This window comes from Coregonus lavaretus, assembly GCF_964263955.1.
Source record: "Coregonus lavaretus genome assembly, chromosome: 11".
Lineage (NCBI taxonomy): Eukaryota > Metazoa > Chordata > Actinopteri > Salmoniformes > Salmonidae > Coregonus > Coregonus lavaretus.
The window spans coordinates 25,043,227-25,067,294 of NC_139998.1; the positions used below are offsets into that span (position 1 = coordinate 25,043,227).

The 24,068-nt window shown below is 42.3% G+C and overlaps 1 protein-coding gene across 1 annotated transcript in view; it reads left to right on the plus strand.

Moving 5' to 3' along the window:
• Positions 1-11,362: 11,362 nt before the first annotated feature.
• Positions 11,363-24,068, plus strand: part of LOC311137281 (serine/threonine-protein kinase WNK1-like) — a 65,374-nt gene continuing 52,668 nt past the window's right edge. The window contains exons 1-3 of the mRNA XM_084171702.1: positions 11,363-11,481; positions 15,374-15,656; positions 15,801-16,564. Coding sequence (XP_084027828.1) covers positions 15,812-16,564 — 753 coding nt within the window. The 5' untranslated portion in view covers positions 11,363-11,481; positions 15,374-15,656; positions 15,801-15,811. The remainder of the gene's footprint in view (positions 11,482-15,373; positions 15,657-15,800; positions 16,565-24,068) is intronic.

Sequence of the window (24,068 nt, forward strand, 5' to 3'; positions counted from 1 at the left end):
ATGTCAGTGTATATATACACCTGTTCTGAAAGGCCCCAGAGTCTGCAACACCACTAAGCAAGGGGCACCACCAAGCAAGCGGCACCATGAAGACCAAGGAGCTCTCCAAACAGGTCAGGGACAAAGTTGTGGAGAAGTACAGATCAGGGTTGGGTTATAAAAAAATATCAGAAACTTTGAACATCCCACAGAGCACCATTAAATCCATTATAAAAAAATTGAAAGAATATGGCACCACAACAAACCTGCCAAGAGAGGGCCGCCCACCAAAACTCACAGACCAGGCAAGGAGGGCATTAATCAGAGAGGCAACAAATAAACCAAAGATAACCCTGAAGGAGCTGCAAAGCTCCACAGCGGAGATTGGAGTATCTGTCCATAGGACCACTTTAAGCCGTACACTCCACAGAGCTGGGCTTTATGGAAGAGTGGCCAGAAAAAAGCTATTGCTTAAAGAAAAGAATAAGCAAACACGTTTGGTGTTCGCCAAAGCCATGTGGGAGACTCCCCAAAAATATATGGAAGAAGGTACTCTGGTCAGATGAGACTAAAATTGAGCTTTTTGGCCATCAAGGAAAATGCTATGTCTGGCACAAACCCAATACCTCTCATCACCCTGAGGGGGGGGGGGGGGGGAATAGTTATGCACGCTCAAGCTTTCTGTTTTTTTTTGTCTTACTTCTTGTTTGTTTCACAATAAAAAATCTTCAAATTGGTAGGCATGTTGTGTAAATCAAATGATACAAACCCCCAAAAAATAAATTTTAATTCCAGGTTGTAAAGCAACAAAATAGGAAAAATGCCAAGGGGGGTGAATACTTTCGCAAGCCACTGTAGATGATTAAGGGAACTATATTTTGTATATCTTTTGTTGTGTTTTTATTCTTTAAATATGTATTTCCTTTGACACTAAGGAAGTGATATTGCCACAAACAAGTTCCCAATACGACCACCAGTTAGTGCCACAACTCCGCCCATTTGGGGAAGAAATGTAATGGTGTATTGCCTGAGTGTAGTGCGTTGATAACGTCTTTGTAAGTTACTGCCTAGATCTACCAGTCTGGACAACCGGACGACGGGCCCGCAACTATGATCCACAACCAGGACATCATGTGGTCATTTTTTTCATGGTGCGTTGCAAACTTGCAGAATCCTTCCAAGGTTGAACCACCAGATGGGGACTGTCATGACTCCCTATGTGAGGATCAAAGGCCTCACATCAGCTTGGCAAATGGCCGACAACAACCAGACCCTCTTACCCACAGGGGGGCAGTGCCGGTCTTGACACGTTAATAATGCCATCAATTAGAGAGGAGGAGAATCAATCTCTGGTATTCTAGTATGGTGAAAGGAATGCCTTTGTTTCAGATACTTTTTGCAGCCCAAAAACTTCAACATCCAACAATGAACATTGGGACAATATATTTCAACATCCAAACGTTGGGAATGATGAGAAATGGAATATGGAAAATTAATGTATATTTTGTGATGTCATATTTTTTTTAAAATAAAGGCGTTATAATGAAAACATTGTGACTTGAAGAGCTTTTACACTGTGTATATCAGGTTTACATCCTTTACATTGTGTAGAAAATATCAAGGAGGAAGACAATGTTTTCATGAAGATAGGAATGTGATTTTAGCTTTCTAACAAAATCATAGTGATGATAATACTTTTGCCTCGTAACTAGCCACGCCCGAGGGAGCTCAGAGTGCGCATCAGTATGACGAAAACGCCCCTCTTTACCAGAGTGCATAAAAGATTGAGATAAGAATTATCAGATCAGACTAGACGGACCTCAAGCTGCAGCTTTTGTCCATATTGGTCCCGACCCTGAAAATCCACACGAGGTGAAGACGACAAAGTTGCCTCCACTAACAAGCAATGTTACGGCTGAGTAGCTGTTCTAAGTACTGTATCTAAGAAGGTGAATTTAAGTGGGACCATCCTGTTACTCTCTTCAAACCATCGTCTACTACACTGCTCTCATCACCCCACAGGGGATCATCGACACGGCTGATTAGCCATCCTCAGAAGACCACTTCCAGAACGAGTGAAAGTAAACAGACAACTAAGAAGAAGGACATTGTGACCTCTTGTGGACAATCTGAGCCTTACATCTGAAAGGCCATCCGAAAGAGAAGGCCCAATCGACCCCTTCCCAACAAAGGCCTGGGTCCAACAGATACATGACGAAGACCTCCAACACGTAAATATATGCATTGCTTTTCTTCCCAAAAAGGCGGCAGTTCCAGGCAAAGTATTAGGATTACTGTGAGCGTAGGTCCATGTGTATCCAAGTGTTTTCTCTCTCTCTCTTTAACTCGCCATCTTTTGTAACAAGTGTCATATAGTGTTAGTCCGCTAGGGACCCATTTTCATTGTATTAAGTTTCTAATCCCTACCTATACCGTGTACGTGTTTGTATCGTGTGTTATCATTTTTAATTAGTTAGTAAATAAATAATTAACTACATTTGTGTGGTACGGAATGATCAGTAAGACCCGGGTTCGTGCAGACTTAAAGAGTCTACGACTTTCAGAATGAGACTGATATGAGGTAAATTATTAATAAATGACTGTTAAATGATAAGAGATATCTAGATGTCTTTAGAGTTAATTCGGGAAACGTTAACTCGTTAAAAATATTTTCCTGTGGTGCCCCAAATTCCGAATGAGTTAATTGTTACATTATTAATTTAATCTAGTAACAATTAAACATAGTCAACACAATAATGAAAGTCACATCACGACACATACTTGGAGTTTTTCTATACAATTTGTGACAACACTGTGAGGTAAGTGTTTATGTGAGGTTGCAGTATTCAGTGATGATCACTGGCCAGCCGTGGTGCCTACATTTCAGGCCATTTCGTCGAATGACCAGTGCCCACACATACAGTGGGGAAAAAAAGTATTTAGTCAGCCACCAATTGTGCAAGTTCTCCCACTTAAAAATATGAGAGAGGCCTGTAATTGTCATCATAGGTACACGTCAACTATGACAGACAAATTGAGAAAAAAAAATCCAGAAAATCACATTGTAGGATTTTTTATGAATTTATTTGCAAATTATGGTGGAAAATAAGTATTTGGTCACCTACAAACAAGCAAGATTTCTGGCTCTCACAGACCTGTAACTTCTTCTTTAAGAGGCTCCTCTGTCCTCCACTCGTTACCTGTATTAATGGCACCTGTTTGAACTTGTTATCAGTATAAAAGACACCTGTCCACAACCTCAAACAGTCACACTCCAAACTCCACTATGGCCAAGACCAAAGGGCTGTCAAAGGACACCAGAAACAAAATTGTAGACCTGCACCAGGCTGGGAAGACTGAATCTGCAATAGGTAAGCAGCTTGGTTTGAAGAAATCAACTGTGGGAGCAATTATTAGGAAATGCAAGACATACAAGACCACTGATAATCTCCCTCGATCTGGGGCTCCATGCAAGATCTCACCCCGTGGGGTCAAAATTATCACAAGAACGGTGAGAAAAAATCCCAGAACCACACGGGGGGACCTAGTGAATGACCTGCAGAGAGCTGGGACCAAAGTAACAAAGCCTACCATCAGTAACACACTACGCCGCCAGGGACTCAAATCCTGCAGTGCCAGACGTGTCCCCCTGCTTAAGCCAGTACATGTCCAGGCCCGTCTGAAGTTTGCTAGAGTGCATTTGGATGATCCAGAAGAGGATTGGGAGAATGTCATATGGTCAGATGAAACCAAAATATAACTTTTTGGTAAAAACTCAACTCGTCGTGTTTGGAGGACAAAGAATGCTGAGTTGCATCCAAAGAACACCATACCTACTGTGATGCATGGGGGTGGAAACATCATGCTTTGGGGCTGTTTTTCTGCAAAGGGACCAGGACGACTGATCCGTGTAAAGGAAAGAATGAATGGGGCCATGTATCGTGAGATTTTGAGTGAAAACCTCCTTCCATCAGCAAGGGCATTGAAGATGAAACGTGGCTGGGTCTTTCAGCATGACAATGGTCCCAAACACACCGCCCGGGCAACGAAGGAGTGGCTTCGTAAGAAGCATTTCAAGGTCCTGGAGTGGCCTAGCCAGTCTCCATATCTCAACCCCATAGAACATCTTTGGAGGGAGTTGAAAGTCTGTGTTGCCCAGCGACAGCCCCAAAACATCACTGCTCTAGAGGAGATCTGCATGGAGGAATGGGCCAAAATACCAGCAACAGTGTGTGAAAACCTTATGAAGACTTACAGAAAATGTTTGACCTGTGTCATTGCCAACAAAGGGTATATAACAAAGTATTGAGAAACTTTTGTTATTGACCAAATACTTATTTTCCACCATAATTTGCAAATAAATTCATTAAAAATCCTACAATGTGATTTTCTGGATTTTCTTTCCTCATTTTGTCTGTCATAGTTGACGTGTACCTATGATGAAAATTGCAGGCCTCTCTCATCTTTTTAAGTGGGAGAACTTGCACAATTGGTGGCTGACTAAATACTTTTTTTCCCCACTGTAGCAGTAGCTTATGTAGCCGTTGGTAGCCACTAGCCGGATGAATTTGGGGGAGTGCCCAGTTGTCGTTAGTGGGAAGGAGGTGGTTCTAGGCCTCGGGTGGCACGAGAGATTCAAGACCCGCCTAGTCTGTTAGAATCAACGGTGATGTGAAGAAAGTGGACTTTGATGCTTTTATAGCAATGGTGATAAATGGCACTGCACAAATTGAAAAGAGGTCAAGACAGATTGACATCATTGTTTCTGCAGCTGAACTACATTGAACAAAAAGATCAACGTAACATGTAAAGTGTTGGTCCCATGTTTCATGAGCTGAAATACAAGATCCCAGAAATTTTCTGTCCGCACAAAAAGCGTATTTCTCTCAAATGTTGTGCACAAATGAGTTTATATCCCTGTTAATGAGCCAGAATAATCCATCCACCTGACAGGTGTGGCATATCAAGAAGCTGACTAAACAGCATGATCATTAGCCAGGTGCACGTTGTGCTGGGGACAATAAAAGACCACTTTAAAATGTACCGTTTTGTCAAACACCAGAATGCCACAGATGACTCATGTTTTGAGGGAGCGTGCAATTGGCATGCTGACAGCAGGAATGTCCACCATAGCTGTTGCCAGATAATTTAATGTTTTATTTTCTACCATAAGCCACCTCCAACTTTATTTAGAGAATTTGGCAGTACGTCCAACCTGCCTCACAACCGTAGACCACATGTAACCACACTAGCCCAGGACCTCCACATCTGGCTTCTTCACCTGTGGGACCATCTGAGACCAGCCACCCGGACAGCTGATGAAACTGTGGGTTTGCACAACCGAAGAATTTCTGCACAAACTGTCAGAAACCGTCTCAGGGAAGCTCATCCTCACCAGGGTCTTGACCTGACTGCAGTTCGGTGTCGTAACTGATTTCAGTGGAGAAGTGTGCTCTTCACGGCTGAATCCCGATTTCAACTGTACCGGCCAGATGGCAGACAACGTGTATGGAATCGTGTGGGCGAGCAGTTTGCTGATGTCAGTGTTGTGAATAAAGTGACCCATGGTGGCAGTGGGGTTATGGTATGTGCAGGCATAAGCTACAGACAACAAACACAATTGCATTTTATCGATTGCAATTTGAATGCACAGAGATACTGTGATGAGATCCTGAGGCCCATTGTCATGCCAGTCATCCCTCGCCATAACCCCATGTTTCAGCATGATAATGCACGGCCCCATGTCGCAAGGATCTGTACACAATTCCTGGAAGCTGAAAATGTCCCAGTTCTTCCATGGCCTGCATACTCACCAGACATGTTACCCATTGAACATGTTTGGGATGCTCTGGATCGACATGTACGTCAGCGTGTTTCAGTTCCGTCAATATCCAGCAACTTTCACACACCCATTGAAGAGGAGCGGGACAACATTCCACAGGCCACAATCAACAGCCTGATCGACTCTATGCGAATGAGATGTGTCGCGCTGCATGAGGCAAAAGGTGGTCACACCAGATACTGACTGTTTTTCTGATCCACTCCCCTACCTTTTTTTTTTAAGGTATCTGTGACCAACCGATGCATATCTGTATTCCCAGTCATGTGAAATCCATAGATTAGGGCCTAATACATTTATTTCAATGGACTGATTTCCTTATATGAACTGTAACTGTTTAGTGTATTTCTTGGATTAAAAGTCTTAACATCTGAGGACAGGGGCGGACTGGGACCAAAAATCGGCCCAAGCATTTCTAACAACCTGCCCATTCTATTCCTTGAGACACCCACTCTGGCCCATTGTTTTCCTTGAGGCCCCCATTATTAGCCAGATAATAGTCATTTAGCGCAACAACAGAAAAAAAACAGACAGACCCACTTGGCTAAAAATGGACCAGCCCATCTGGCATTTCGGGCAACATCTGCCCCTGTCTGAGTAGCTACATAGAGTACTGACCAATGATTTAAATACAGTGCCTTCGTAAAGTATTCAGACCCCTTGACTTTTTCCACATTTTGTTAGGTTACAGCCTTATTATAAAATTGATTAAATTGTTTTTTCCCCTCACCAATCTACACACAATAACCCATAATGCCAAAGCAAAAACTGTTTTTTAAATTTTTTGGCTGATTTATCAACAACAACAAAAACTGGAAATATCCCATTTACGTAAGAATTCAGACCCTTTACTCAGTACTTTGTTGAAGCACCTTTGGCAGCGATTACAGCCTTGAGTCTTCTTAGGTATGACGCTACAAGCTTGGCACACCTGTACTTGGGGAGTTTCTCCCATTCTTCTCTGCAGATCCTCTCAAGCTTGTCAGGTTGGATGGGGAGCGTTGATTCACAGCTATTTTCAGGTCTCTCCAAAGATGTTCGATCGGGTTCAAGTGCGGGCTCTGGCTGGGACACTCAAGGACATTCAGAGACTTGTCCCGAAGCCACTCCTGCGTTGTCTTGGCTGTTTGCTTAGGGTCGTTGTCCTGTTGGAAGGTGAACCTTCGCCCCAGTCTGAGGTCCTGAGCGCTCTGGAGCAGATTTTCATCAAGGATCTCTCTGTACTTTGCTCCGTTCATCTTTGCCTCGATCCCTCCTAGTCCCTGCCGCTGAAAAACATCCCCAAAGAGTTCAATCTTGGTTTCATCAGACCGGAGAATCTTGTTTCTCATGGTCTGGGAGTCTTTAGGTGCCTTTTGGCAAACTCCAAGCGGGCTGCCATGTGCCTTTTACTGAGGAGTGGCTTCCGTCTGGCCACTCTACCATAAAGGCCTCATTGGTGGAGTGCTGCAGAGATGGTTGTCCTTCTGGAAGTTTCTCCCATCTCCAGAGGAACTATAGAGCTCTGTCAGAGTGACCATCAGGTTCTTGGTCACCTCCCTGTCCAAGGCCCTTCTCCCCCGATTGCTCAGTTTGGCCTGGCGGCCAGCTCTAGGAAGAGTCTTGATGGTTCCAAATTTCTTCCATTTAAGAATGATTGAGGCCACTGTGTTCTTGGGGACCTTCAATGCTGCAGACATTTTTTGGTACACTTCCCCAGATCTGTGCCTCATCTCGGAGCTCTACGGACAATTCCTTTGTCCTCATGGCTTGGTTTTTGCTCTGACATGCACTGTCAGCTGAGACCTTATATAGACAGGTGTGTGCCTTTCCAAATGATATCCAATCAATGGAATTTACCACAGGTGGATTCTAATCAAGTTGTAAAAACATCTCAAGGATGATCAATGGAAACAGGATGCACCTGAGCTCAATTTTCAAGTCTCATAGCAAAGGGTCTGAATACTTATGTAAATAAGGTATTTCAGTAAAAAAAAAAAAAAAAAAAAAAAACCTGCTTTCGCTTTGTCATTATGGGCTATTGTTCGTAGATTGCTGAGTAAAAAAACAAAACATTTATCCATTTTAGAATAAGGCTGTAATGTACCTCAATTAAAAATGGATTAAATGTACTGTATGTTTTTTCTCACCCATCTACACACAATACCCCATAATAACAAAGTGAAAACATGTTTTTAGACATTTTTGCAAATGTATTGAAAATGAAATACAGAAATATCTTATTTACATAAGTAGAAATATCTAATTTACATACAGTACACCCGAGTCAACTTTGGCAGCGATTACAGCTTTGAGTCTTTCTGGGTTAGTCTCTTAAGAGCTTTCCACACCTGGATTGTGCAACATTTAACCATTATTATTTTCAAAATTCTTCAAGCTCTGTCAAATTTGTTGTTGATTATTGCTAGACAACCATTTTCAGGTCTTGTCATAGCTTTTCAAGTAGACTTAAGTCCGAACTGTAACTCGGCCACTCAGTAACATTCACTGTCTTCTTGGTTAGCAACTCCAGTGTAGATTTGGCCTTGTGTTTTAGGTTATTGTCCTGCTGAAAGGTGGTTACATCTCCCAGTGTCCGGTGGAAAGCAGACTGAACCAGGTTTTCCTCTAGGATTTTGCCTGTGCTTAGCTAAATTCCTTTTTTTTAATCCTGAAAAACTTCTCAGTCCTTAACAATTACAAGCATACCCATAACATGATGCAGCCAACACTATGCTTGAAAATATGGAGAGTGGTACTCAGTAATGTGTTGTATTGGATTTGCCCCAAGCATTACAGGACAAAAAGTTAATTGCTTTGCCACATTTTTTGCAGTATTACTTTAATGCCTTGTTGCAAACAGGATGCATGTTTTGGAATATTTGTATTCTTTACAGGCTTCCTTCTTTTCACTCTGTCAATTAGGTTAGAATTGTGGAGTAACTACAATGTTGTTGATCCATCCCCAGTTTTCTCCTATCACAGCCATTAACTTTTTTTACTTTAACATTGGAAAACCTCCCTGGTCTTTATGGTTGAACCTGTGTTTGAAATTCACTGCTCGACTGAGGGACCTTACAGATAATTGTATGTGTGGGGTACAGAGATGAGGTAGTCATTCAAAAATCATGTTAAACACTATTATTGCACACAGAGTGAGTCCATGCAGCTGATTATGTGACTTGTTAAGCATATTTTTACTCCTGAACGTATTTTGTCTTGCCATAATGAAGGGGTTGAATACTTATTGACTGAAGACATTTCAGCTTTTAATTTTTTGTGTGTAGGCCAGTGACAAAATAAATCTACATGGATTCCATTTTAAATTCAGGCTGTAACACAACAAAATGTGGAAAAAGTAAAGGGGTCTGAATACTTTCTGAAGGCACTGTACATAATTGGTTCTGACTCGTGTGGTACCACCCTCTCAGGCCCCAGAGTCTGAGCAGGGGATTTGAGGTTTCAAATGACTGAAGAAGCGGGAATATATATATATATATTTTTTTTTTTTCATAGTTTGTGTGGAATAATGTTAATTTGATCTTTCCTGGAGACAGTGGAATTTACTTTTCTTTAGTGAATTTTTCACCCCTGTCCAGTTGGTGGTGACAATACACCTTTTTGAGTGTAGTTCGCCAATAAACCCAAAGAAGAAGAATCAACACTGGAGCTATATCCATTTTTACATTTTAGTCATTTATCCAGAGCAACTAGGGTTAAGTGCCTTGCTCAAGGGCACATTGACAGATTTTTCACCTAGTCGGCTTAGGGATTAGAACCAGCGACCTTTTGGTTACTGGCACTACGCTCTTAACCACTAAGCTACCTGCCGCCAGATAATTCTCCGGGGATAATACCATATATTGAGATGAATAAAATATGTATTCATTATATAATGATAGCTATCAATCCATAAATTGCTGTTCCTATATATGGTCTAGGTTTGTATTAAAGTTACCCAACAAAGTACCCAACAAAGTACCCCCCACAGAACGGTTTAGCCCAAATCGAACAGCAAGCTAGTTGAGGACTTGGACCTTTAAAATTACTCAAGCACATTAAGCTAACTAGACTGTTTTGGCTGAATGAAGAAACATGGCGTCTCACAGACAGCTGTGGGATAAGGAGACGCATACTTGGATGACGGAGGTGGAATGGAAGGAAAAAGAGAGGCAGAGGAAGTCTAAGAAAGAGGGGGAGGAAGATTTTGAGCTTGAGTCTGTAAAAAATGGTGGGAAAAAGGGAGAAGGTTTGTTAAAGAAGAATGGTAGGAAATGTAAGCAAAGTGAGCTGAAGACAGGAGGAGAAATGGAAGTGAATGAGAGTGAAGTATCGGAGGTGGTAGGTGTGGTGAAATACTCGGAGCCCGAGGCTTGCACAGAGGGTCAGGATAAAGAGGAGTCTGTAACAGTAGGAGTGAAGTTTTTGGAATAAGTGGACCCTTGCCCTTTTTCTAGTGGAATCGGTGAGGGTAACCAGAAGTGGTCTAGTGATAATTGTTTGTGTTTCTGTTGGTCAGAGGGAGAAGGCGCTCAGAGTTAAACAAATGGGGGAAAGACTTGTGAATTGTTTTGCTCTCAAGAAAAGGGCGCCATTGAAAGGAGTGATTACTGGGGTAGCAGTAAATGTAAAAGTGGACCAACAGAAGGGGAAGATTCCCGATGTTTGTGATGCTCGTCGTTTGGTGCGACGCAAACAGGGTGGCGAGAGTGGGGAAACAGAAGAGTCATTGTCTGTTCTTTTGAGTTTTGAAGTTGAGTCTTTGCATGACAAAGTGAAGTTAGGATATATAAGTTATCCTGTACGAGCTTATGTGCCGAATACATTATGATGTTATAGGTGTCAAATTTATGGGCATGTGGCAGCAGTGTGTATGAGGGAGGTTCCAAGGTGTGAGAAGTGTGCAGAAGGGCATGAGACAAAGGAATGTGTTGCATTGGGGAAAGTAGTGGTATGTGCTAATTGTAGGGGTGGCCATCAGAAATGTCCCGTGCGAGAGAAGCAGGTTGAGGTTTCCAGGGTAAGAGTAGTGAAGAAGTTGTCATATGCTGAGGCAGTGAAGAAAGTAGAGGAATATGGGTCAAGGGGGGGAGTGGTGAGAGTAGTAGATATGTACCAGTACAGAAGGATAACAAGTTATATATGTTTCAGTAAGATTGGATTTTCAGCGTTTATAGCAATGGTTATTAATTGTACTGCAGGGATGGAACATAAGTCGAAGAAAATTGAGGTTGTGGTGGCAGCTGCAGAGAGGTATTTGGGTGTGCGAGACTTGACATCAGAAGAGTTACAGGGAGTGTTAAGTGGTGATGTCCCATAATTTCAGGTTGAAGGCATGAGGTAGGAATGAATATATTTAAATAGTGGAGAAGGGTGGTGTTAATTATTAATAGTATTTTTGAATTTGTGAGTGTAGTGTTAGATGGTAGGGTATTTCTTTATTTAATTTAATTTTCAAGCAAAATATAAGGGAGTTGTACTCCAGTCTAGTAGGTGGCGGTAATGCAACAAATGGGATGCCAACCGCCATTAAACCTCATTGAAGAAGAAGAATCAACGCTGCCTGTCAGTGTTTGGAATTCTCCAGCCGGCTCCTTGCCAAGGACCATCTTGGGTAAACAAACGTCTCGGAGAGTTCTCACAGCTTGATGGCTACTTATGGATGGAAACTTGACCACATGACGGTAAATGAAACTACAGATCAACGTATTTCTATTAGTATTAGCTTACTATGGGGGAATCGCAGTTTTGGCAACGCGGAACTGTCATTCGTTCAATGAGGAAATGGGCAAACAAAGAACTCTCGCTCCAGCTACTGCTAGCCAAAGCTACTCAGACAGATTTCAAACAGTCAAGGGCCAAATCTCATGTTTGTTTTTTCTTTGTATTGTTGTGTTTTGTGTTAGTTATCGCTTCGATTTCACGATAATGTAATTTGACAAACGTTATTCAATTGTTATTTACGAAGTTTAAGTAGCTATCAAGCGCAATTGTAGCTAGATAACTTAAAGTAGTTAGCTAACTATCACAGATATTTCCAAAGACAGAACAGTACGAAGATAGGCTAAAACTGCGTCTCCGATCACACTAGTAGGCGACGTCATGGCGACCTTGACTAGCTTCTTAGCTCATGCGTAGAAATACGTCATCGGGTCTAACGGTCGTCTCGCGCCGAACTGCGCAGGCCGTCAACTCAAAGGCACTCCTTCGATATAAAGTTGGTTTTGACGAAAATGAAAACGTGCCAGTTGGTCAATTTCACGAGGTTGGAGTAATAACATGTTAAACTACTTAAGACATTTGCTCGAATCTAGGTTGTGGTTTTAGATTTTGAGAAAATGAAAAACTAAGTAAGAATTTTTCACTTCTCTCATTGACTTCTCAAACCCCGGCCTGGTCTGATTGTTCTGTTTCTCAAGCATTCCCGGAGGTCTCGCAATGTTGTGCCTTTGGGTTTAGAAACTTTGATATTTCTGTTAATGTATCACACATTTTTACGTTAGCTAATAATGCTAGCTAGTTAACTGCGCAGTCGCCATGGAATGATGGTGAGCTAGCTAACGTTTGTCCAAAGACTATACAGTATGAATATAGGTTAACTGCTTCTCCAATAAATCCCCAATCACACCTGTAGGCGACGTTGGCTAGCTAAACTCATGCATATAAACGGGTGTAACGGTCGTCTCGCACCGAACTGCGCATGTGCAGGCTGTCAACTCAAAGGCACTCCTTCAATATCGAGGTTGGAATAATATGTTAAACTACTGAAGACGTTGGCGCTAATCTAGGTTGTTACTTTAGATTTCGAGAATTAACATCTAAGGAAGAATCTTTCACTTCTCTCATTGATTTATCAAACTCCAAACCCAGGTCTGGTCTGTTTCGCAAGAGTTCCAGGAAGTCTTGGCATGTTGCGCCTCTAGGTTTCGAAATTCTGTGGTTTGGGCATTTAGTATATTTGGTCGCGAATGTTATCTATCTAGCTAGAAAATGTAAATGTGTTTACGTCAACCATTTTACATTGATAACTGACTCATCAATGTCAAAATGTTGTTAAGTATAGCATATGCACATAGGTTGTGCTGAATTTAATCACATGCTTTTCTCTGCAAAGCTCAGAAATTAACCCGTCTAGGTCTAAGCCCTTAGATCGCAATATCTACTAAGCTAGCAAATATAATTGTTTTAAGATGGTCATATAATGTATAATTTAGCCATTGGATTTTAGGACCCTTGTAGGTATAACAAAAACATATGCTGAACAAAAATAAAAACGCAACGTGTTTGTCCCATATTTCATGAGCTGAAATAAAAGATCCCAGAAATGTTCCATACACACAAATATTATTATTCTAATTTTGTGCACAAATTTGTTTGCATCCCTGTTAGTGAGAATTTCTCCTTTGCCAAGATAATCCATCCACCTGACAGGTGTGGCATATCAAGAAGCTGATTAAACAGCATGATCACAGGTGCACGTTGAGCTGGGGACAATAAAATACCACTCTAAAATGTGCAGTTTTGTCACACAACACAATGCCACAGATGTCTCATGTTTTGAGGGAGTGTGCAATTGGCAAGCTGACTGCAGGAATGTCCACCAGAGCTGTTGCCAGAGAATTTAATGTTAATTTTTCTACCATAAGCTGCCTCCAAAGTTGTTTTTAGAGAATTTGGCAGCATGTCCAACCTCCTCACAAGTGCAGACCACGTGTATGGCATAGTGTGGGCGAGCTGTTTGCTGATGGCAACGTTGTGAACAGAGTGCCCCATGGTGGCGGTAGGGTTATGGTATGGGCAGGCATACGCTACGGACAATGAACACAATATCATTTTATCGATGGCAATTTGAATGCACAGAGATACCGTGGTGAGATCCTGAGGCCCATTGTCGTGCCATTCATCCGCCGCCATCACCTCATGCATGATAATGCACAGCCCCATGTTGCAAGGATCTGTACACAATTCCTGGAAGCGGAACATTTCCCAGTTCTTCCATGGCCTGGATACTCAGCAGACATGTCACACCATTGAGCATGTTTGGGATGCTCTGGATCGACGTGTACAACAGGGTGTTCCAGTTCCCGCCAATATCCAGCAACTTCGCACAGCCATTGAAGAGGAGTGGGACAACATTCCACAGGCCACAATCAACAGCCTGATCAACTCTATGTGAAGGAGATGTATCGCGTTGCATGAGGCAAATGGTGGCCACACCAGATACTGGCTGGTTTTCTTTATCCATTGACTGGTTTTCTGTTGGTCACAAGGTATCTGTGACCAACAGATGCATATCTGTATTCCCAGTGAAATCCATAGATTAGGGCCTAAATAATTTATTTCAATTGACTGATTTTCCTTATATGAACTGTAACTCTTTGAAGTTGTTGCATGTTGCGTTTATATATTTTTGTTCACTATATTTACAAAATAATTGATTAAACATTGAATTTGGCCTTTACTGCTATAGCCCATAGAAATGCATTGAATAACACATTCATAAATGACAAAGCAGAAAGTAAATAAATAATAAGTGTGACTTATATCTGAGAGAAAATAAAAATATAGACCCATGTTTGGGAGCGTTATATTTGGCACATTTTACCCCCTATGCACCTTTTGCAATTTTTAAAGCCCGTTACTGGGTTACCTCCAGACGACTCTCCTGAAGCTTGTGTGCGTTTTAGAGCAGAACAACTGACACCTTTGTGTTTGTGAGAGTCTTCCTTTTCGATATTGGTTTGTAGCTCAAACGGTTCGGTCTGGACAGTCGGTTTTGTGAGATGACTTCTTCAAAATGAGGAAGTCAGTGACAGAGTTGAGATGACTGCTGTAAAGCTTGTGGTTGTCGTAGAGCCAAACAACCGACACTGTCACATATTAGTTTGTAGCTCAGACATTTCGGGTTTTACAGACGATTTCGTGATGATTTTCTTGTCCGGATCCTCTCGTGTAGAAAAGGCCCGCTTTCACAAGCCCCCGTGTTATGGAATAGGCGCAAAGCTATTCAATATTCAAAATGACGTCATCGTGTGACGCACAGGTGCGTCAATCGACTCTAGGGTGTTTAATCAATGTGGTTTAGACCCATAACAGTGTGACATAACTAGGACCGAGAGGGTTGCGTAAAACCTTGTAGTATTTGAACGCTGCCTTTGGGTCTGCGTTGAATGCAGTTGACTACAACTTACAAGCTAGTGAAGCTACTGTCGTATTATGATATTTAGTTACCTAGTTGATTCACTGTTACACTGCTGTGTACTGTAAAGCTTGAGATAACTGTCTGCCGCTTGACCTCCACTACAAGGTAGCTACAGATATTCTTGTTGATATATAAATACTGACTCTTGACAGTAGGCTACATTCACTCTAATGTACTGCTTCTTAACAACTTTTTTTTAATGGGTATTCCTCAACTCTCTCTTTGCACTCATTGATGGAATTTTGCCTGATAAATCAGGAATTCCAGATTTTCTGAGCAAACCCTCCTCTCACCTGCCCATAAACCAGTTTTCCCTTTTCCCCCTGAATTTTGTTATACTGATCTAATCTCTCACTGCTTCTTTCCCCCTGCAGTGACACTGGATCTCAGCTGGCAGTGTGTTGCCTGCAGTGAAGCTTGGTGCCTGGAGCAGAGTCTAGCTCTTTCCCCCTCCCTGGTGGCTCCTTATGCTGGATCTCGGCTGTACCTGGGGTCTTGCAGCATGGATGGTGTGGATCTAAAGAGTCTCGTGTATCAGCATCAGCTTTCCCTGTTCCGTGACAGTGTTCTGTTCGTTTCCATTTACAAAAGAACACCCTCCATCCAGACACTGAGCCCTGTACACCTGCTGACTGTTTTTAAGCAACAAGCACACAGGTAGGAATAGGAGAGCGAGATCTGCAAAACAAGCTCCTGTTTAGTTGCAGTCTGATTTGACTTTTTTTTTGACCAGATAGATTTGTTTAATTCCAAAGCCTGTATGGAGGAAGTTTGACTTCTCTTTTCTCTGTTGAATTGTAGTGGGTGGTGGGATGTCGGAAAAGCCCAACGACAAGATGGTGAAGTTCCTGGCTCCCCTTTCCAAGAGCGGTAATTGCAACGTAAACAACGGATCTGGCTCGGACTCACTTGTTGGTGAAAAGATGGTAGTGGAGGTGAGGCACCGCCACCACACAATGGAGCGCGACCGTTGCACCGCCGAATATCGACCATTCTTCCGCCGCAGCGTCATCAGCGACTCCAACGCCACCGCCCTTGACCTCCCCTTACCCAATACAATCCCTGTCCTCGCGCCCCTTGTACCCCCCGTGCAAGATGTTGTGCCCCGTCCCGCCGGTGCACCCCCCACCCCAAGACCTGCACCCCGTGTGACTGTGACGGAGGAATCAGCTGAGAGCGAAGGAGGAGAAGTGAAGGTAGATGTGTCTGTAGAGCAGAAGGCTGCCATAGTACAAGATATCTGTGATGGGGAAGCAGTGGTGGCTCAGCCAGCAAACAGTCTAGCTGCCCAACTGCCAAACCAAACGACAGAACCTGATCCTGGGAGTGGGAGTGAGGTGAAGGGGGAGGAAGAGAAGGAGAAAGCCCGGGTGGAGGCTGAACAGAGAGAGGCCGAGAAGAAGGTGCAGGATGACATCGAGGAAGCAGAGACGAAAGCGGTGGGAACATCGCCGGATGGGCGTTTCCTGAAGTTTGACATTGAGATTGGACGTGGTTCCTTCAAGACGGTCTACAAGGGCCTGGACACAGAGACCACAGTGGAGGTGGCATGGTGCGAGCTGCAGGTAAGAGCATGGGCTGCATCTCAATACTATCTATTTAACAAACTTGTATCCTCAAATCCCTCCCTTCATGACTACTGATATGAAAGAGCATCACTGATAACCCCAGTGATTACAAAATTGACAAGTTACAAAAATAATTATTTTCATTCCTAGTCAGACCCATACAAAACCTGTTATGTCACTCATAACCTACAAAATCTGTGAGAAGAATATACTAGTATCATCTTGACAAGGAGGCATAGGCCCATAAGTCTACCTATCTTTCCTTCCTGTGACTGTGGTACTGTCATGCGGTCTGAGTCACATTCGGGGCATTTGGACATTGTAACTGTGAGTGTCACCGGTTAAACACCTGAGGGTGTGTCAGTCATCCCAGCGTGTCCCTTCACATTGCACTGCTCTGGTGTTGCAAATCCAGTGAACACTGGAACATTTGCAGGGCTCCAGACTAACATTTTCCCCTGGTGTCACTGGTTCCACTAAGTTTTAGAGTTGGTGGCACCAGCCCAGGATTTGGTTGCACCAACAAAACAAATTGCGGCGTCACACAATAGAAAAATTAGTATCATCTTAAAAAGTAATTCACAGTGCTTTATTAAAAAGGGTAAGACTACTGAGATTGTATTCAAGAAATAAGTTGTTTTCATGTTGTGATTTAAAGTATTTTAATTTGCATCCTAATCCAGTGATTGTCATGCATTTTGGGTTGACAATTAGGCTGTTTATATTCTACTGTTAAAATAGAGCTCCAGCATTTTCAGAATTGCATTTTTTCAGTAGAGATTAATTTGCATGCAACTTTATGTGCACTAATATCATAGGCTAATTTATTTGGGGGTAATTCACCAACTGAGTAAGTGGAAACTAAAAACACATGAGCTAGATCGCTAACTCTAAATATAATACCCACTGCTAGTAGCCATCTATTAATAAATGTAATATCCCCAAACTTTGCAGTTGTAGCCTACCACCCAATGAGGCCTATGCAATCGCAATGGCCAATGCGCATTCCGTATCTCAAAGCCATATCAAATATCTCAGTTGTAAAATAGTTGCTAATAATCCTCCTGATATTAGTTTAGTACACTAGTGCAATCCCCTTTGTTGTTCCGAACCCTCACCTTTGAATTCCTGGTATTTCCTCTGAGATCTAGCCCGTTGCCAATAGCAATGTTACAGAGCTGACTAGGGCCGAGACGATACCAGTATCGTGATACTCGTTAGTGTCGTGGCAAGGAAACAAAACACGAAGTGGATTTAACTTCTTTAGGAAAACAAACATTGTTGTCATCCAGAGTCACATTTATTTATTTTCCAAGCTATAGCACACTATTTTACATACAGCAGGTTTTTAAACGTCCAAAGACTTTGGTCTGCTTCGTGTTTTCATTTTTGCCATGGAAAAAATATTGTGATACTGGTATCGTCCCTGCCCTAGAGATGACAATATATTTTCCATCAGGATGGACCACCTCCTGAATATAAGGGTCATCTTCATTAGTGCACAATGCAGCAAAGCTTTTTGAAATGGAATATGACAATCTGTTCTTATTGATCTGTTTCTAAATTGTTTCGTACCTAACTACATGGGTCCATGCCACCACAACACCGGTGACTGTTTGCGTTCCAGCAGACTGTTTTCGTGGCCCACGGCCAGAGTGATTTCCTCCCTGATTCAGTCTCCTGAGTCACAACCACAGCTGTTTCCCCTTTAAGAGACGGGGTCGCCTTTTCCCTTTTAATTGTTTGGATTCTTTCTGGTCAGAGGAAGGGCTCTAGAGTGGCCCCACACTTCCTCATTTTGTGATGTTTTTAAAATATATTAAGAATGTGTCCTTCCTCATTGTGGTATTGGTATGACTAGTGTTTCGCAATATGTTTCTCCTTTATTCGTACACAGAGCTGTGTTGCGTGTTTTGTCTTGAAAGTCATGATGTAGTTAAATTACAACTTCAAGTTGAACTTAAAGAAAATATTTGCATGTGTATATTGATTGCTTGTAAAAGCGTTATTTATTTACGAAGTGTTGACCTGGCTCTGGGTCTTAGTTAAACAGATCTACTGAATACTAGGGATGTGCATCTTTCCCTTTCAAGATGATTTGATATGCATCCAGATACATGGGCTCCGATATGTTTTAGTTTGAAACGATTAGTGCGATTCGGTTTGATCTGAGGATAGAATAAATTCGGTTCAATATGATTCGATGCATTAACATTGTTGCATAAACACATTCATTTTCCATTCTAAATTAAAATCTGCTGCTGATGGAGCTCATGAGCTGGGCCTCTCTTAGCTGGATCTTTCTGAGCTGACTTCTGTGTGTGTGTGTGTGTGTGTGTGTGTGTGTGTGTGTAAATGATGCATATGTCTATGGTGTGTGTAGACACCTGAGCTGAGCCATAAGGGAAACTGGGCTTCTACCACTCCAATATCAGTTCGGGGGGGGGGGGGGGGGGGGGCAATGTTTTGATCTGAAATCATCATCACCCACGAATTAATTTGTTATTTTTGCTGATTTAAAATGGTTAGCTAGTAATGTGTCTATTTATCGCATTAATGCAGAATAAATAAAAATAAAATAATAATATCTAAAATACTTATTGTAATTTCTGCTCGGCATGAGACTCATTTTGTGCTTCAGTTGCACTTCTCCACTTGGATGAGAATTCACGAAGGCTGGTTATGAAATTATCAACTTTACCCTGTATATCAAAAAATGACCATATACAGAGCATTTGGAAAGTTTTCAGACTGCTTGACTTTTTCCACATTTTGTTACATTACAGCCTTATTCTAAAATGGATTGAATTGTTTTTTCCTCCTCAATCTACACCCATAATGACAAAGCAAAAACAGGTTTTTCAGACATTTTTCCAAATTTAGAATTTTTTAAAAACAGAAATATTACATTTTACGTAAGTATTCAGACCCTTTACCCTACTTTGTTGAAGCACCTTTTGGCAGCGATTACAGCCTGGAGTCTTCTTGGGTATGACGCTACAAGCTTGGCACACCTGTATTTGGCGAGTTTCTCCCCTTCTTTTCTGCAGATCCTCTCAAGCTCTGTCAGGTTGGATGTGGAGCGTTGCTGCACAGCTATTTTCAGGTCTCTCCAGAGATGTTCGATCGGGTTCAAGTCCGGGCTCTGGCTGGGCCACTCAAGGACATCCACTCATGCGTTATCTTGGCTGTTTGCTTAGGGTCGTTGTCCTGTTGGAAGGTGAACCTTCACCCCAGCCTGAGGTCCTGAGCGCTCTGGAGCAGGTTTTCCTCAAGGATCTCTCTGTACTTTGCTCCGTTCAGCTTTCCCTCAATCCTGACTAGTCTACCAGCCCCTGCCGCTGAAAAACATCCCCACAGCATGATGCTGCCTCCACCATGCTTCACAGTATGGATGGTGCCAGGTTTCCTCCAGACATGACGCTTGACATTCAGGCCAAAGAGTTCAATCTTGGTTTAATCAGACCAGAGAATCTTGTTTCTCATGGTCTGAGAGTATTTAGGTGCCTTTTGGCAAACTCCAAGCGGGCTGTCATGTGCCTTTTACTGAGGAGTGGCTTCAGTCTGGCCACTCTACCATAAAGGCCTGATTGGTGGAGTGCTGCTGAGATGGTTGTCCTTCTGGAAGGTTCTCCAAATGTTCTAAAAACCTGTTTTTGCTTGGTCATTATGGGGTATTGTGTGTAAATTGAAGATAATTGTTTTTATTTCATCCATTTTAGAATAAGGCTGTAATGTAACGATGTGGAAAAAGTCAAGGGGTCTGAATACTTTCCGAATGCACTCTTTTATATTGACACTCTCTGAGCCTGTCATAACCATCACAGACCCCACACAACACACACACACCAAGAACGTGGAGATACTGCTAACACAGCCCTTCCCCCTCGCTCAGCTCAGAGCGAGAATCCCGCACATGCCCCTGAGCTCATTGCTTTTGTGAATTTAAAATGGGTCAGATTCCTGACTGATGAATTTCTAATCTGCTGTGTGAAGTGCAGCAGGCTGGCCTGCCAAGGCCTGTTTCTACCCCTCTACTCCCCCCTTCAGCCCTCTATCTATCCATCCATCCTCTATCCCCTCCTCCCCCTTCCACTTAGTCCCTTCTCTCTCCCCTTCCACACTCAATCCCCCCTCTTCTCCCTCCATTCTTCAGAGATGATGCTGACACTGGCATGTGACTAATATCTCCCCAGGATTCAGACATGAAGCGTATAACCGATCAAGCTGCACATTTATTTTCTATTGCCTCAGGATATATTATTGCAGTTTCTTTCTTTTATGCTCCCTCTAACTTTACATGTCAAACCTTTGTCACAAACATGCGAGGGTGCGTGCTACGTCACTGCTTACAACTATGTTAACTACCTAAAATTTGCCAAATGATCTCCAGCTCAGGGCTCCAGCTATGCATTTGGTTTGCTAGCTTGCAAGATCAAGCTTATTTTTTGTTACAGCAGAGACGATCCCCTCCTAGATCAAGGATACATTTGTTAGTGTGTTAAAAAATATGTTTTGGAAGAAATGGTGCCTATTGTGTGCACTGCTAGAATTAAGTAAACCCTGGTATGGTACAGGAACGGTATGAAGTTACAAAAGTCTGAATACCGCCCAACCCTAGTAGGCACTACGCTGGGAGGAGCTGAAATCCCCTCTCACATGGTTGTTAAAGCTGTCCCATGATCAGTAAAACTATAGCACAAGGCTTTATTCCCCAGACATAGGCTAGGTTATACACCACCCACCCCAACCCCATGTACACCGAGGCCCATCTCTTCCCTTCCAGCCTAGACTAGACCAGACAGGCTTTCCAGCCTCCCAGCTCCAGACAGAGCGGGTGTGTGAAGACGGGTCAAGAGGACAGGCATCACCAGGGCTCTATAAAGTGCTCCTAGATATTGTGCTGTGCTACCTGACATTTTATTTTGGGAGCACCAGTGCCGGAGCTCCCAGATAATAATTGTTGTAATGATAGACTTCACTGTGCAATTATTTTGGAGTGCCCTAGAGATAAAAGCAAGCGCAGATTCTTTAATGTTGTAAAGAATGCATCAGCGATTTGTATTTCTTGTAACTTTCTGAAGATGAATGCCTGTCTACCACTTTGTAGCCAGATAGCGATGCCGAAACAGTCATTTCCCATATCTGCAAAGTACTCTAAATGTACACTACAGGTCAAAAGTTTTAGAACACCTACTCATTCAAGGGTTTTTCTTTATTTTTACTATTTTCTACATTGTAAAATAATAGGGAAGACATCAAAACTATGAAATAACACATATGGAATCATGTAGTAACCATTACATAAAAAATAAACGAAATATATTTTATATTCTTCAAATAGCCACCCTTTGCCTTGATGACAGCTTTGCACGCTCTTGGAATTCTCAACCAGCTTCACCTAGAATGCTTTTCCAACAGTCTTGAAGGAGTTCCCACATATGCTGAGCACTTGTTGGCTGCTTTTCCTTCACTCTGCGGTCCAACTCATCCCAAACCATCTCAATTTGGTTGAGGTCGGGGGATTGTGGAGGCCAGGTCATCTGATGCAGCACTCCAGCACTCTCCTTCTTGGTAAAATAGCCCTTACACAGCCTGGAGGTGTGTTGGGTCATTGTCCTGTTGAAAAACGAATGATAGTCCCACTAAGCCCAAACCAGATGGGATGGCGTATTGCTGCAGAATGCTGTGGTAGCCATGCTGGTTAAGTGTGCCTTGAATTCTAAATAAATCACAGACAGTGTCACCAGCAAAGCACCCCCACACCATAACACCTCCTCCTCCATGCTTTACGGTGGGAAATACACATGCGGAGATCATCAGTTCACCCACACCGCGTCTCACAAAGTCACAGCGGTTGGAACCAAAAATCTCAAATTTGGACTCCAGACCAAAGGACACATTTCCACCGGTCCAATGTCCATTGCTCGTGTTTCTTGGCCCAAGCAGGTCTCTTCTTCTTATTGGTGTCCTTTTAGTAGTGGTTTCTTTGCAGCAATTCAACCATGAAGGCCTGATTCACACAGTCCCCTCTGAACAGTTGATGTTGAGATGCGTCTGTTACTTGAACTCTGTGAAGCATTTATTTAGACTGCAATTTCTGAGGCTGGTAACTCTAATGAACTTATCCTCTGCCTGCCGCAGAGGTAACTCTGGGTCTTCCATTCCTGTGGCAGTCCTCATGAGAGCCAGTTTCATCATAGCGCTTGATGGTTTTTGCGACTACATTTGAAGAAACTTTCAAAGTTCTTGAAATGTTCCGTATTGACTGACCTTCATGTCTAAAGTAATGATGGACTGCCGTTTCTCTTTGCTTATTTGAGCTGTTCTTGCCATAAAATGGACTTGGTATTTTACCAAATAGGGCTATCTTCTGTATACCCCCCCCCCCCCACCTTGTCACAACACAACTGATTGGCTCAAACGCATTAAGAAGGAAAGAAATTCCACAAATTACATTTTTAGAAGGCACGCATGAAGCTGGTTGAGAGAATGCCAAGCGTGTGCAAAGCTGTCATCAAGGCAAAGGGTGGCTACTTTGAAGAATCTCAAATATAAAATTTGTTTAACACTTTTTTTTTGTTTTGGTAACTACATGATTCCATATGTGTTATTTCATAGTTTTGGTGTCTTCACTATTATTCTACAATGTAAAAAATAAATACAATCCCTTGAAAGAGTAGGTGTTCTAAAACTTTTGACCGGTAGTGTGTATATTTTTTTTATTCTTCCCCCGGCCTCAAAAGTGGTATCCTGATGTGGTTTAAGCATTGTTGTGGACTTGGAACATCACATTTTCTTTTTCTATTTAAAAAAATGTGATTTTTAGTGAAAACCTTGGAAATTCGAAACCTGGAAAAACAAAACCGAGATTTTTTTTTTTGGGTGTTATTATGACCAATAAATGTATTAGCTGGTAAGTATTCTGAGTGGCTGGCAGATTTTTTCATCTATCTACCATTGTGGCTGGTGGACCAAAAAGTTCATTTTTAGGCCCTGTTTTTAAACCATGACGCGGGTCGTTCAAATGCTGCTAATGGGCATTTGTTTACTCAGGTATGTTACTTCATTAGCTAGCTAACTAACAATCTGGTAACTTTACCCAGTATATCTAAACATTTGGGGGCACAGAAAGAAAGGAAAAAGGATAGCTTCTTTAGAAGATCAATGATCATAGTGATAGGACCAATATCTCAATATACAATAAACATAGCCGTCAATAATAATACAAATGAATGAAAAGCCGATAAATAAAACTGTTGCCGGCCAAAATAGCACAGCATACAGAGCCTTTTTTTGTTGCAGGATTTCTCCTGCAGCTCCTCAGCTGGTTGCTGCTGGAGTAAAACATTTGCTTTTATAAGCCCGTTCAGTGCACAACAATTCTAAATGCAATCATGTGTTTAAAAACAGTTTTGGTGCACGATTTTAAAAAGAGCTACTATTTTTATTTCTCTACTGGTAATTGAAGCGAGTCTCCCATTCACCATTCAAGCGCAGG